The sequence below is a fragment of the Dipodomys merriami genome, unplaced genomic scaffold, assembly GCF_024711535.1.
Source record: "Dipodomys merriami isolate MVZ:Mamm:240054 unplaced genomic scaffold, mDipMer1.0.p SCAF_2, whole genome shotgun sequence".
NCBI lineage: Eukaryota > Metazoa > Chordata > Mammalia > Rodentia > Heteromyidae > Dipodomys > Dipodomys merriami.
Genome location: NW_027203381.1, coordinates 106,987,612 through 107,003,519, shown reverse-complemented (window position 1 = coordinate 107,003,519; position 15,908 = coordinate 106,987,612). Strand labels below are relative to the sequence as shown.

General features: G+C 27.9%; 1 protein-coding gene across 4 annotated transcripts in view; it reads right to left on the bottom strand.

The window, feature by feature from the left end:
- Ncam2 (neural cell adhesion molecule 2) overlaps positions 1-15,908 on the bottom strand; it is a 314,442-nt gene that overhangs the window by 13,573 nt on the left and 284,961 nt on the right. For 3 of the 4 annotated variants that reach the window (XM_070030502.1, XM_070030500.1, XM_070030504.1), the window contains one exon: positions 15,051-15,231. In XM_070030502.1, coding sequence (XP_069886603.1) covers positions 15,051-15,231 — 181 coding nt within the window. Of the gene's footprint in view, positions 1-8,826; positions 9,292-15,050; positions 15,232-15,908 lie in introns of those variants that run through there. The other variant, XM_070030501.1, reaches the window with a different exon arrangement.

Sequence of the window (15,908 nt, the reverse complement as noted above, 5' to 3'; positions counted from 1 at the left end):
GAAAATTATAGTAGGATTCCAGCAAGGTGACTATATTACCTCAGCCAGAGCAGAAAGACCTGAGTTCAAGCCCCATTACCAGCATACAAAAAAAATCATACTATTATGGTGACTATAATACATAATTAAACATATTTAGACTAGTTTATACATGCTATGAGACCACTCTTCAGGATTTCTAGTTTTAGATTAATCTATTTTTGAATTATTATATATTTCACTTGTTGAAATTTATGTATCTGAGGGATAAATTATAAATACATATGTTAAGAATATACTTAAGCTGAAGTCAATTTTATGCAGTTTTGCAAGATTTAGTTTTTGGTAATACTTATTGTAGAAGGCAGAAACTGCCTGAAAATTCAAATATTGCTTCTTAAATGCAATAAATAAACTTTCTAACAATGTTCCAGGAAGATTAAGTATATGAATACAACTTAGTGGTCACATACACATGTATGTATTTTATGACATCAAGTTACTTTTGACACATTTCAATAATGCGTTCTTTCTATACATCATTTAATTTGATGTATTTGTTGCTGATATTTTTACTGAGGTATACAGCATAATGTAATGCTAAAAAAATATTTTTTTACCATATCCTCCCTTGTGTGGAATAAAGACTGTGTTTTCAATCACATATTAAAAATTGCTGTCTCTGTTCTCTATATATTTGAATGTTCATTGAAATATCAAGCTTATGTTTGTTAAATATAAACTTATATGAATCTTTCATATAATTTATCTTTCAAATAATTTATCTTTCAAACAATTCCTTACTGCTAAGAGATCATTTTTTTCTCTCCAAAGAAGGAAGGATAAAAGGTAGCAATGGTGAATGGGACTATTTTTGTCATCTTTGTTAAGTAAGTTTTGACAGGGGACACTGGAAAGAGTAATGGAAGGAAATTTGAATTATACATACACAAATATATATATATATGTATAGATACATATGTATATATAATTTAAACAGCGTTTACAATCATAAGCATTTAAACAATTGTATCATATATTCACATGTGTTTGCATACTAAAAGTGAATTGTAAAATCAGTATTTAAAAAATTAATTTATGGACATTTTAATCACAAAAGGGATATTTCTACAGAGATAAATTGATATTGTTTGTTCTTGACTCTAGATTTATCATAACCCTTTACTAATCACACGTGGTGAAATAAATAAGAGTAAAGATTTGAGTCTTTTCTCTGGGAGATGAAAATGTAAGCAAATAAAAGTGAAGGGCACATAATGAAGAAATTCAGATATTGTCTATTTTATTTCTTTTCTATAGACTAAAAAATATGATTAAGTACATATGTGGGAAAAGCATAGAAAATTATGCTTACTTGTCAAAAATATACAGTAATGTAGGTAATATTTTGGATAATTTTGAACAATAAGAAGCAATTTTTTGTTTAGATGAAGATTTAATTTTGTTTAAAATATAAGGTAAACGAAAGAGGAGAAATTTCTATATTTGTGCTGAATTTGAAATTAGCAATTATGCCTGGAATTTAGATAGAAAATAATGAATATTATGGATATAGGATATTGTACAAGGTTGGTAAAGTTTCTGTTTGATTAGGCAAAACAGAATAGGTATTGACTTCTAAAACATACAAACAGGTCAACAACAAGAAAAACAGACAAGCCAGCACTAGTAATACCACTAAAAGGTAAAGAAGTATGATATTTTCTTTAAATACGGTAAGGAATCTAAAAATACAGCCAGAAAATCAAATCTGCTGCAATGGTTAGTAGAGAGCTAGTGTAGTCCTGTCATACTGTTCTGACTTGAAATGCATATTTAATCTTGCATGTCTCCAGTTCTATGTTTACTTTCATTCTGTACAAGAATATCAAATCTTGGTTGCCTTCTGGATTGAAAAAATAAGTACTTGACTTAGTTGATGTAGGTGACTAGTGATTGAATTGACATTAGATAATTTCTGTCAATATATTTTGAAACACATTAAATGAAATAATAAAATGTAAAATTGTCTGATATATTTCTACATTAAAATTACTTGTAATTATTTTTCAACATTACATCTAACTATTCTTCAGTTATATGTAGAATGACGTGTGTGTGTGTGTGTGTGTGTGTGTGTGTGTGTGTGTGTGTGTGCTGGTCCTGGGATTTGAATTCAGGGCATAGGTACTCCCCCTGAACATGTTTGTTCAAAGCATGTGTTCTATCACTTGAGCTAAACCTCCACTTCCAGTCCAGGGTCTTTCCTCCCAGGATTAGCTTTGAATTTTAATCCTCAGATCTCAGCCTCTTAAGTAGCTAAGGTTACCATCATAAGTCACTGGTTCCCATCTAGAATAATGCTTTATAAACAGAAAGTACCTCTAATGACATTTCAAGTGCTCCATCATATTAATTCTGATACTTAAATACCTGTTTAATTCCTATTCAGAAATGTGTATATATTATATATTATATAATACATACATTTATATATATTTACATACACATGAATATAATAAATATTATGAATGTATATTATAATATATGTATGTATATATTACATGTATATTGATATTTCTATATTAGTATATACAAAATATGTATATATTATACATATATGCATGCATACATACAGATGTATATATATTATACATATGCATGCTTATATAGAGACATGTATGTATTACATTTATTATATGAATATACAAGTATATGTAAATATGTGCATATAACTATATAAATACTTTAAATATATATTGTATGAAGGGAATATATATTAGTAATATATTTTATGTATCATATATTTCCATATGATGTGTAATATGTAGTATACAAATATAAATATGTACTATATTATATTTTATGTTTTCTTATATAATATATAGATTTAATAATTCTGTAAGAATTGAGAAATGATGATGGCCATGGTGGAATATGCCTGTGATCTCAGTATGTGAGAAACTGAGGCAGGAAGAGGATGATGGATGAAAGCCAGAGTGTGCTACATAGTGAGATAATGTCTCAAACATGGAAGAACAAAAATTTAAAATGCAAATTTATTGCTGTTATGACCTAATATTTTACTAGGAAACAGTTTATTAAATAGAAGGAAAATACAATGTTACCTGCATGGCAATGCATAATATGCATTTGTGAGAAGTGAATAAAATTACTTTATATAAGCCACTCTCCAATGTCCAATGAAGTACGTTCAAGTAGATGCTGCTAGATTTTTAATAATTATTGCTGATATTCATAACATAAAAATATTTATTTTTATTAAAATTTTTATTGTTTTATCCCTTGGCAACAAATAAACATAGTACCTTTCAGAATTTTTATAAATGTTTTGACTTACTGTCCTACATGAAATCCATGGGAATTTGAGAAATTTCAATTCAGTATTTGTGAATGCTTTATGCACTTCTGTTAGTAGTACAAACTGCTTAAAATCTTCATATTCATACATTTATTTACTCTATACTTGTATTTTATTATATCATCTAAATATTTAGATAACTCAATGGTAATTTTGTAGGAATATCACATAATGAACAAACTGTATACAATATTGGAAGTTGTTTATAAATTATTTTCAAGATGATGACAGATGAATCTTAAAATGACTTATCAGATACCAACAAATTGAAATAATTCAAGAAGAGTATGTTTATTACTAGTTGCTGACTATATAAATAATCATGAAGATATTGAGCTTTATCAAGTTAGCAATGAAAACACAAGTACAAAAAAGGTTGTACTGGTAATAAAGAAAACACAAATGACAAAGCTTTTCCTCAGTTTTCTTTATTACAACAATGGAGACACAGAGGTACAGAATAAAATAAAATGACAGTAAATATACCATGAAACACATGCTTAGGATCACACAGAGTTGTATATTATGTGGGGGTTTTAAATAAGAGGTGATATTGAAGACAATACACTTATAACATGTACATATTTTATCAATAAAATAATTGATGAAAATGAAAGCAATTAAAATGAACAAAATAGTCACTTTAAATAGAAATGTTATACATAAAATCAATGTAAAATATGAGATAAAATATTACTGAAAAAAATTTCATGAGTTGTAGATGTTATTTTGAATAGTTTTTTAACTGACTAAAGAAAAAAAGAACAAGGTAAGATTTACTACAATATCCATTAAGTGCATTCATGAAATTGAGTTTATATGGAAAAGTATGCTATGTCTGAATGTTATACAATCTTTGAAATATGAAACTATATATTTACTACCTGGACTAGAAATTCATACACAAAATATGAATATAACTGAATATTTACAAACTAACAAATTCAAAATATTCCTACATTTAGTACAGGAAAATTGGATTGTTTTACAGGTAAAGGAAAATTGAATTCTACTTGCATAAATCCATCTTTCCAAAGTAGATAGAAGTCCACTAACAGAGAGCATCAATACGTTTAAACATCACTTAAACATATATGGCTTTTCACATTAATATTGTCACATACTGGTAAACTAATGTTACAATCTACACCCTTTTCTTTGTAATACTTATGATAAAATTTTTAGACTTAGAGAACAAGCATGGTAGACAGATTGCTACATTACAACTAAGCTTATTAGATTCTAAAGTTTAGACAAAGCACAAAACTAATATGTTTGAATGAAAAAAGTATAGAAGATAATATTATTGTCATATATGGTTATTTATATGATTGAAAGTAACTTCTGCATTCTATATAAATTCTTACCATGCTTATTTACAATACAATACAATGCTTATCTGTCTGTCTATAGTGTTTGTGATAAAACAGAGAGAATACTACAACTTTATTATGAAAGTTAGAAAAGAATTTAATTAAAATTAGCACTCCAATCTATATGGTGATTTGGAAAAAGACATAATAATGAGATATCAAAAAGATTTGACTCTTTACTAAAATTATTTTAATAGTTATCATTTGAAAAAAGATTACAAAATATTGATGATTAAACAAGTCCATTTTATTTGTGGCCTAATCAGCAGAAATGGATATGCAACTAATCATAATTAATTTTATTTACATTTGTATATTTTAAAACCTTGACTATTTAAGCCATTGTGAGTTCTGGGATTACAATTGTGTACCACGAAACATAGCTTTCATTTATGATATAATTATTACAAGGGTTAATTGTGAAATGTTTATATATTGAGTTACTTAAATAGGCAAATTAAGCTACCTATTTAATATACTGGACTTCATGAAAGCATGTTACATATTTCTATAGAATTATTGGGTGAAGACTTGTTTCAATGATTATGAAATAAGAATAGAAAAATAAGACCAATTTACTTCTGGCTAGAAGAGAGAAAGAATGGCAGAATAGGAAATTATATAAATATATATATGTATATGTAGAGAGAGAATTAATTAAAAAGAATTTGAAGTAAATAAGGGAATTAATTAAAGAGAACTAGAGGTAAATAAGAAAATAAATTCAAACCAAAAATATCACTTAATCTAGACTCATTTAAAAATTGTTGGAAAGACATTGCATGGTATTTCACAGATGTAAAGTAAAAAAAAGCACATAACATTACTATTTACTCATGAACTTCATTATTATGTAGACATGTTACTTTATTCAATGAATGGAATCTTAGACATTTATAAATAATAGTATTAAATTAGATTATACTACTATTAAATAATTTTTCATTTTTTACTAACTCTAAGATAACTAAAAACTCTTAATAGTTGTAATATTTCCATTACAAGGAAATAAATTTGTTTTAAAATGTTTAAATTTAAGACAATTATGTATTCCCAGAAATTATTTTTAATTACCACAACTGAAAATACTCCAATACTGATTGGTAGCATATCATTACATATTACCATAAATTATATACTTAAAAGTTAGACCCAAACATATTTTCTTAATAAATTGATCTTATAAACATTCAACTTGAATTACCAAAGTCCCTTAAAACTTAAGACTTTTATTTCTTCATTGTTAGTGTAAGTACAATATATTAAAATATTTGCATCTTATTGGGTATAATGATTAATCTTAAGTCCAACAATAGAAAATTAAAACTACTTTGGAATGTTCCTTGTTTTGACTTAATTTTAATTCAGATCTAATACATGAAGCATTCAAATTTTGTCAGTATCCCAATTAAGTGAAAGCATATGTTTTTAGTATGATGTATACTATTAACATAAGAAAAATTACTGAATATTTTGTACAAAGTATAATTTATTTGCAATGAAATTATTTGTATGTTATATATTGCTATAGATAAACTACAATTATACATAAGTTAAATTTTAATACTTCTAATATATTTTGTTTAAATTGTATTTAATAGTGTTGATTGCTAAATTTATTATGAAAATTGGAAGAATAACGTATTTACCCATGAGTATTACAGAAATGCTCATGCCTACTGGCACTGTGTGTGTGTTTGTGTGTGTGTGTGCGCACACGTGAATGCATGCCTGTATGTGTGAGCTCATGCATAACACATTGGAAGAGACTATGAGTAAAAATTTCATAAAATCACCATTACTCTTTAAAACCAATAGTCTTGGCAGAGAACAAGTTATAGCTGAGAATTTATTTAAGGGTCTTTGAAATTTCATAGGGAAAAATCCTGTAATACTTCCTCCAAGGCACAGTCTGTTGGAGTGACTAAAACATGGAAATGTATTTTCTGCCTCACAGCAACTTCATAGTTAATTATAGAATTTTGATTAAAACAGAAAGCCACTTAGAACTGGTAAATGGAAAAGACAATCCAGTCTAACTATTGAATGGAAGGAAAAAGAGATATTCCAAAACAAAAATATATAAGAACTAATGTGATAACTCAGAGGCAATAGCGATTGCTAAGTAGTATGTATGCAAATCATTTAGCTTAATCATATTTATAATTGAAATAGGAAAATTTGGAACATTTTAACATTGAAAATTATTGTACATACACCATTAACCATATACAGAATTTCCAATTATACACTCATCTTAATATGAAACCTCATTCATCTTCAGAAACTAAATTGTGAATAAAGTTTTAATTGGATAGGAATATACTGATCAGACAAAGCAACACATTGCCAGATTTTAGGGTTTTAGAAAAATAAAGGCAGGTAAAAAAAAGAAAATTCAGTCTAATGTATTTTCAAGCTTTTTCTTTAAATGAAATTTTTAAATCTAAGATTACACTTGTTGCAATGAAGTTGCTTTAACATTTACAATTTTGTGTTTTGCAATTTCTTATGAAAATAAAGCAAAGCATAATGTCTTAGTTTAAGAACTTTGAAAATAAAAGAACTCATGCATAAGTGTTCACCAAGAATATATATGTTTGTCCAAATAAAATTTTGTCTAATAATATATTAATGATGTAAAATTTACCCATATTTTGATCTTTAGAAAATGTACTATTCCTTAGATGCTAATAATTCTGTTGATTTTAATTTTATCTCATATTTTACACCAATAAAAATTAAAGATTGGATTTCTGTGATCATGACCTTGAGTATTCTTTGTATTGCTGCTATGAACCTTAAGTTTCAAAATTGTAGAATAATCAATTACTCAATACGTATTCCATGTTCTCAAAATTTCTTGTAATCCTCAGTAAAGTAATTTCTATATAACTTCATCATTTCAATATTGTAACTTGTTACTACATCAAGGCACAGTGATGATAAAAATTTATCTTAACATTTCTAGGTTCCTTTTTTCCCTTAATATTTCTCAAATAAGTACTGTCTCAAACAGTATGTTTTTAACATCTATGGAATTCATTATGCAATTACAATTAATTATCAGATAAACAACAAAACTTTGCACAGCAACTGCTTTGATATTCATAGTACATGCATTCAAATCTAGCATGAAAGAGAAAAAAATGTTTAATCTTACAAAGGTTCATTTCTGTAATCTAGAGACTTAGCTACAAGAAAGATAGTAGTAAACTTGGAAGGTATCAGAAAACACAAAATTAATAGGAAACTGACTACTCAATGCAAGACTAGATCTCTATGTCACATGAAAAAAACTCTAGCTAGTCTTAAAAGCAAAGAGCACTCAGTAGTATAATAAACAATAATTTCAATAAATAATCTCCCAGTATTATGCAGAATTACAAATGCACACATACCAATAAATAACTTGTATGTATGAATTCATGGATGGATATATATGCCATTACTTCAAAATTATGCTCAATAAGTAGGATCAGTTTTGAAGTAAAATGTATTTGCAACTAAAAGACATGTTTTTCACATTTGAAAATTACTGAAAATGCAAAAGTTGATCTCATTTCAAATTGAACTAACTCAGAAAATCAGATTCTCTCAAAATCTCCTTTTCATCTATATTTCATCTCTATGAAAACAGAGGCTGAAATATTTATTTCTGTCTCTGTTTCTTGAAAAGAATTTGACTCTCAAGTGTCCAAGACCCAAAGCCATATTTGTATGTAAGAAAGAGTGGCAGGACTGCTGGTGAGCTCAATACATAATCTGAATTGACTTGACTACAATACTTTATCCATATTCAAATGTAATTAATTTACTCTAGTATAACCAAAGACAGACATTATCAGTGAATGAAAAAAATCAGTGTTCAAATTTAAAAGAACTGTACTTTGCTCTTATTTCTAATGAAATTTCATATCAATACAGGGAAGTGGAAAGAAAGACATACACATCTGATAAGTTGTTATCGTTTGCTTTATAACAATGATAGTGTAAAATTTAGAAATGTGAGTAAAGTTGGAAAATTAACTTTAACAATTTAAAAATCAACACAAGTGATTTACAATTGTATATAACAAATGTCAATTTATGTGGTGTATGCCTATTAATATTAGGTGATCATTACTGAACAACTCATTAAAATCAGACTAGAACAAGTTCCAAATATTTGTTCTGATAGTTAACAAAGGTTAACTTTGGACATTAAAGGGATTATGAGAGTAGAATTTGTTAGGAAATTGGCAGCCAAAAGAGACAATCATGACTACATATTTTTCATTGATTTTTCTGACAAATGTCTGCAGTGAAAAGCTGAGACCATGGGGAAGAATTAAAAAGGCATAATTAATTGGACCTCAGAATATTGTATTCTAATTTTAGATTAGAATTATTTATATTTAATTTTTACTTTGTAGGACTCAAAGAATGATTATAGGATATAATAACAGCGTTAAAATACACAAGACAAACTTATGGATACAATGAAAGAAAACCCAGCAGCTCTGAGCTGCCATGACTGGCTTCCATTTTCACCTTTATTCGCTTCACAGCAATTATCTGCAGGATAAAAATTGATTTTACAAATAGAGTAGAAATAACATAATTATGAAAAATGAATAAAGTCACAAACATGAAATTAAAAAAATAGAAAAGAAAAAAGAGAAAAAATATTAATGCAATATCTCCACACAGCCATTAACAATTACTTTACTACAATATAAATAATGAATAGTACATAATAAAACATTTCTAGCTTTATATAATAAAATTTAGATGAGTCAATATCTGTAAAGATTATTTTTACTTATTGAACATGTGAAAACTTCCTAAAAGATATTTATTATTTTATATATTAATTATGTCATTGATTCTTTAAATGTCATCATCTATATTACACTGAAAATGCAATTTATAAAGGAAATAGAACCTATTAATCTGCTGTATTATTGGGAATTCACAGTTCTAATTAAATACAAGCTCCTTATATTGTACGATATGAGAAAATTCTAGTACAATGAATTAAATGATATATTTAATAAAAACAACATATTTTTAAAGCTATCTAAGCTACCAAGGGAAAAAAATTACCAAGGTAAAAATTATTTACTTATGTATTAAAATTATTTAAGAAAAGTAATTTGGGATAATGAAATTGGCCCATGATATTCTCTACTCTTTTGTCATTGAGTATTAAAAAAGAATATTGAATCCAAAAGTCATGAATACAATTTATAGACTTCTTTTTTGTTATGTGCTAAGCCAAATGAGTAATTCGGTAGTGTAGTATCAATAATTAGGTTTTACTGAGATTTCCAGAGTGATAATACGAACTTTTCTCCAGTGAATTTTAGTGCGAGCACACCATTTCTTTGTTTCATGTTTCATATTTAATCTTTAACAAAGGAAGCATTTCTGTATTTGGCATTCATTTCAATGTTGTTGATTGATGTGATGAGTTAGTTATTCAGCCATGAAATGTTACTGTTGTTTTGAACATAGCATAAAGGTCACCAAAATAATTTTACTTTTATAGTTGACTGTATATATTATGAAAAAAATCTTAAAAATAAAAATTAACTGAAAAATTTCAGCAATTTTTTATGCATACATTTATTGAATTACAGATTTTTTTTGCTCGGTCATAGGTCTTGAACTCTGGGCCTGGGTACTTACTGTCCCTGAGCAATTCAGCTAAAGGCTAGCACTAACTTGAGTCACAGTGCCACTTCCTGTTTTTTGGTGGTTAATTAGAGATAAGAGTCTCTGGATGTTCCTGTCGGGGCCAACTCAGCTTCCTGAGTAGTTAGGACTACAGACATGAGCCACTGGGGCCAGCAAGATGTTAAACTTATTTTATCATCAGATATTTAGAATGTATGAAGAAAATTGCCCAAGAATTAGGTTGATTAAATCACACATGTCATTACTTCATAGTAAAAGTAAGAGGAAAATAAAACAATTAATATATTATATTCACTAGTTTCATTGGGTAAATAGAAACCTATTCAAGCATGTTATATACAAAAGAAAAGATTAATGGGCCTTTTTTTTAAAAAAAAAAAAAAAAAAAAACAACCAAATACCTTTATGAGTGCAGTCTTTAAATTGCTTCATAATATCCAGCCCAGAAATTTAGTATTATGACGAGTTATTAAACTTATACCAATATTGAGATGACATTTTCAGTGTCTACTACAAATAATTTTGTCATCAATTTTAGAACAGTTTTCCACAAATACCTAATAATTTCCATGATTTCTGAAATACAAGACACAAGTGTGTTGTTTTATGTATATCACAGAAGGCAACTTGTGTATTTTTTTACTATTTCTATATAAAGGCACATTGTTTCTATGTGACTAAAATAAAGCATTAACAATGACAAAATTCATTTAAATCTCAAAATCATAGCAATTAGAGACTGTGATATCAAGTAAACATGCTTTAGATGAATAAAATGAGAATATTGCTATAAAACAGTATTTTGGACTTATAAATGTATACTGTACTACTACATTAATCCCATTTTTTATAAGAAGTTTAAATGTGTTAATGTGTATTGGTAACATGTTTTTAATATAAAAAATATGTTTTAATGTGGAAAAATGAATCGAGTTGCGTAATGAAGAATTGTGAAGTCATTTTTCCACGTTTTTCAAATATATAATGTTAATCTTAATTAATGTTTGTTTAAAGTCTAACAAATCTGCAATCACAACTTATCATGCTGAATCAAGACATTCTAAATATATTGAACAATTTTTTCTACAAGGATAAGTTTTGGTGTGGGTTTTCAACAAGGTGTAACATATAAGGGTATTCTCTTTCTGCACATTTTGTAGCTTAAATATTGTATTTTCTTCCCTGGCTAACAGGTTACACAATCATTTTATTTACTGCCTCAATTAAGATTGACTGCATGATAGTTACATCAGATGAGAAATTATCTTAACCTTTCTCAATCATAAAGGCCTTGGTATGACTGACTTTGTTTCCCTCTACTCATCTTCATAGAAAAGCTTCTTGAAAGCATTTATGAGTAAAGACTAAATTTCTTAATACATACAATCCTCAATTCATTTCTAATTTTTTTCTCAGCAACTTCAGCAAACCTTTCTGCAATATGGATATTTCACATGCTATTCAATTTATTCACAACACTCTGACTTTGAACTTCTTATTCTTAGTATTATGAACTGCTCCTAACTTCCAAGATAACACATTCAAGTATTTCTAAAAACTCCATAACACCTTATGCCTTTGTGACAGATAATGAGGCTTGTGTTTATTTTCTTCATATTCACTGGAACTCAGTTCTTGACCTTACTTTCAGTAACTCAAAAAGCACTCCATTGATATTTATCCTGTACTATTCACTTTTCTAGCTTGGAGAAAACATAAATAAGTAACACAGAGAGCAACACAGTGAGGAGTGCACACAACAAGCACACCTAATGTATATCCATTTAGTTATGTAGATGCAGTGTTCCTCTTCTACTGTGTTGTCACCTCAATACTCATATCTAATCAGCTATTTGGTATCAGATTTCACTGATGTCATACTTGGCATGCTATTTTGTCTCTGTTACCTAATCAAAATTTTTTCCTCTTAGAAAATGCTTCATATTGAAAAAGAAAACAAATGCTCACTCACTCAAGCAGAATTCAAAAACTCACAGTTGTCTATTAAATACATTCTATTACACAGGCCATGTTGGTCTATTTACATTATGTACTGAAACTTATTAATATTTTTCCTTCTCTATATGCACACAGTTTGTCATTCCTTCTTATGAGCAAGAATAAAGTTTATAACAATTATTTGTATAATTTGTCTGCTTACAATTGTTTCTTACCTCTTTTAAAATGTGTGCTAAATTTATTTAAATGTTTTGTAGAAGCTCTTAGTTTGAGTCAAAGGCTTCCCTTTAGCTTTCTCTTTACACACATACCTTCAAACTCTATTAATTTTAACAATTTATTAAAAAGTAGAAGATATTCTGAATACAGAATATTCATTAGTAGGCTTAAAACTAATTTTTATGGCTTTTTAAAATTTTTTTGGTCACTTGTGGGGCCTGAACTCTGGCTCTGGGCGCTGTCCCTCAGCTCTTCAGCTCAAGCCTAGCACTCTACCACTTGAGCCACAGCACCACTTCCAGTTTTTATCTGCTTATGTGGTGCTGAGTAATCGAACCCAGGGCCTCATGCATGCAAGGCAAGCACTCTACCACTGAGCCACTTTGAGTCCCTAGCTTTTGTTTTATCTATAAATTTCTATTTTCATATTTTCCACTTCACAAAATATTAATCCCCCTTCTTTTTATATACATATACATTTTGTATATATTTATGTAATTCATTGTGGCAAACTCATTTGTGGCAAACTCATTGTGTACTGCGTATGGATAAAGTCGGTGGATTTATGCTTTCCACTTCGTATTATGTTCGTCATTTTGTTTGTGTGTTTTTGGAACATTTAAGATCCACTTATTTACTTTTTAAATTATATAATAAATAATAATTAACTATGTCCACATAGTGTGCTACTGAATATAGAGCTTATTCCTTCTATGTATCTTTATTTTATACTAATTTAAAAACTTTAATGTTTCAATACACAAACAAACAAATTAAGGATTTAAGAGGATTGTATGTACCTTTCAAATCATCTTTTGAATACCCTGAGAATGAAAATTATATTTATATTACATTTCTAATACTTATACTGTACATGATTACCCCCAAAATAATGTATAGGTAGTTATTTTATTGCAAACTTACAGAAGAAAATTAATCAATAAATGACAGGATATGTATTATGAGATTTAGAATGAAGTTTAATTATAAAAGGAATTTATCTTACTCATTCAAATCAAATTTAAGAATAAGATACTAAATGTTAAAAACCTCATAAAGTTTGGAAAACTCATGATAATGCAAGACATTTATGTTATTTTATTTTCTCTTAAACTGAAAGTTTTGACATCTGTAATTTATAGCATATATAACCTATTAACAATGCAAAACCATTTTGAATTTTAAAATGTATGTAAATTACTTAAATCAAAATATTTTGTAAAATTGCTTTCATCCAGGAACAGTTGATTCATGTCTTTATTTCTTTCTAGCTACTTAGGAAGCTGAGATCTGATGATCCAGATTCAAACCTAGCCCAGGAAAGTTTTTGAGATTATCTCTACAAGACTACCTAAATAACTGGAAATGGATCGGTGGGCCAGGGGTTAGAGCCCTAGCTTTGACTAAAAAGAAGCTCAGGGACAATGCTCAGGTCCTAAGTTCAAATGCCTGGAGTAGCACACATACAATAAAAGATAGATGCATTGTATTTTAGAAAATTATTTTTAAAAAACTTTAAAAATTATATGAAATTTGAAAATCGCAATTCACCTGAGCATTTTTTTATTTTCAAGAATATTTTGAACCTATAATATAATCTTTTATAAAATAATCTAATCAAAGGTATATGAATCAGTATGCTTCTTACAGAGGTTTTGTGTGTGTATATATGTATATATATATATATATATATATATATATATTTACACATAAACATACAAAACTTTTAAAAATTTATATACTAAAGATAATAAGGGAAATGTTTAATAAATGACTAATATAGGCATTAAATCACAGAACTAAATGTTATGTTGGACAACTATATATTCTTGCCTCTATAGCATTATTTGAGATAAAGTTTAGTATCGCTCCTATGAAGTTTGATAATACACTCGCATATGGGTATAAAACAATAGAAGGATTCTAATTATCACATAGGAACCCATGATTGGTTTATGAAAAAATATTTAAAGTATTTATGTATTTCCCTGCGATTCTGTATTTAAATCATTGTGAAATTATATTTTGTGGTTCTTTCTGCTTCAATGTGTGACTGATTTTTACGTCTCTCAAATCAGCCCCATTGATAAAGAATGGTGAGCTTATCATCATCTATGACCAAACTAACCAAAATTGACACACTAGCTCCCACACAGTTGGTAGAAGAGTTGCTTTTTTTTGTTTTGTTTTGCAAAGGTTGCTTCTAGTTTCAAAATCTTTTCAAACTAATTTTCATCTTCTACCTCTCTATCATTTTTACTATGAATAAAACTTCATAAAATCACCATCACCCTAGCAACTGAGAAGTGTCGACGGTGACATGTCACAATAATGATGATTAGAGAATAGAATTTTTATTTTCCTTGCCAAAATTATGTTTCCCTTATTTAGAAAAATACATAGGTGTTAAAAAGTAATATTATATTTACAATAAGAAAGTCTATCATTTTGCTTACCTTTAATAATGTTGGGCTTTGGAGGCATGCTGAACTCATAAACTGTTGGCTCAGAATATCCCAATCTATTGGCAGCTGTAATTTGAACTTCATATCCCATGGTCCACTGTAGATGCTCCAAAATAATATGGTCTTTATTTCCTTGCACTTTTTTCTCTAGCCACTGGTCTTCCTTGTCTTTCTGCACAGAAGACAAAATATTTTGTAAACATTGATATGCTAAAGAGGAAAGCTTAACAATTGGAATCTCACAAGCACTTAATTGCCACCAATGTTCTTTATGTGAACTTGCTATTTTAATTAACACAGCTTAATTTCTAACATTTGTTTACATAAAAATTTCAATGCCTGGGTTAGCCTGAGAATGGTGATTTTATAATAAATTTTTAGTCATTTAGAGGTTTATAATTTACATCTGTAAGTTGTATTTATTATTTTATCAACTAGGATGTTTATCATTTTGTGGATTGTTAATGAAAATCTGTTCATTAATATTATCACCAGGTACAATTATTAAAGTTTATTGGAACAGAAAATGTCTAAGAAGTAATGTCTAGTAATAATTTAAGGATTTAAATTAATATAGTTTTTTATTATTATAATACTTAATGGCTTGTAACAAAACAGTGTACCAGGAAAATTTAGCATAGGAAAATTAATAATATTACCTTACCATTGAACATTTGATACTTCAACACCGATACTTCTAAATTAGAGTTTTCTAGCAAATGATATGTGAATTAATTTTTAAGCATTTGAGGGAGGTATCTTTAACATAATAGTATTAAGAGATGAATAGAAAGAGAAAGAAGAGCATTTCCTTATCTTTCAGACATGAAAATTGGAGTTAAAAACAAA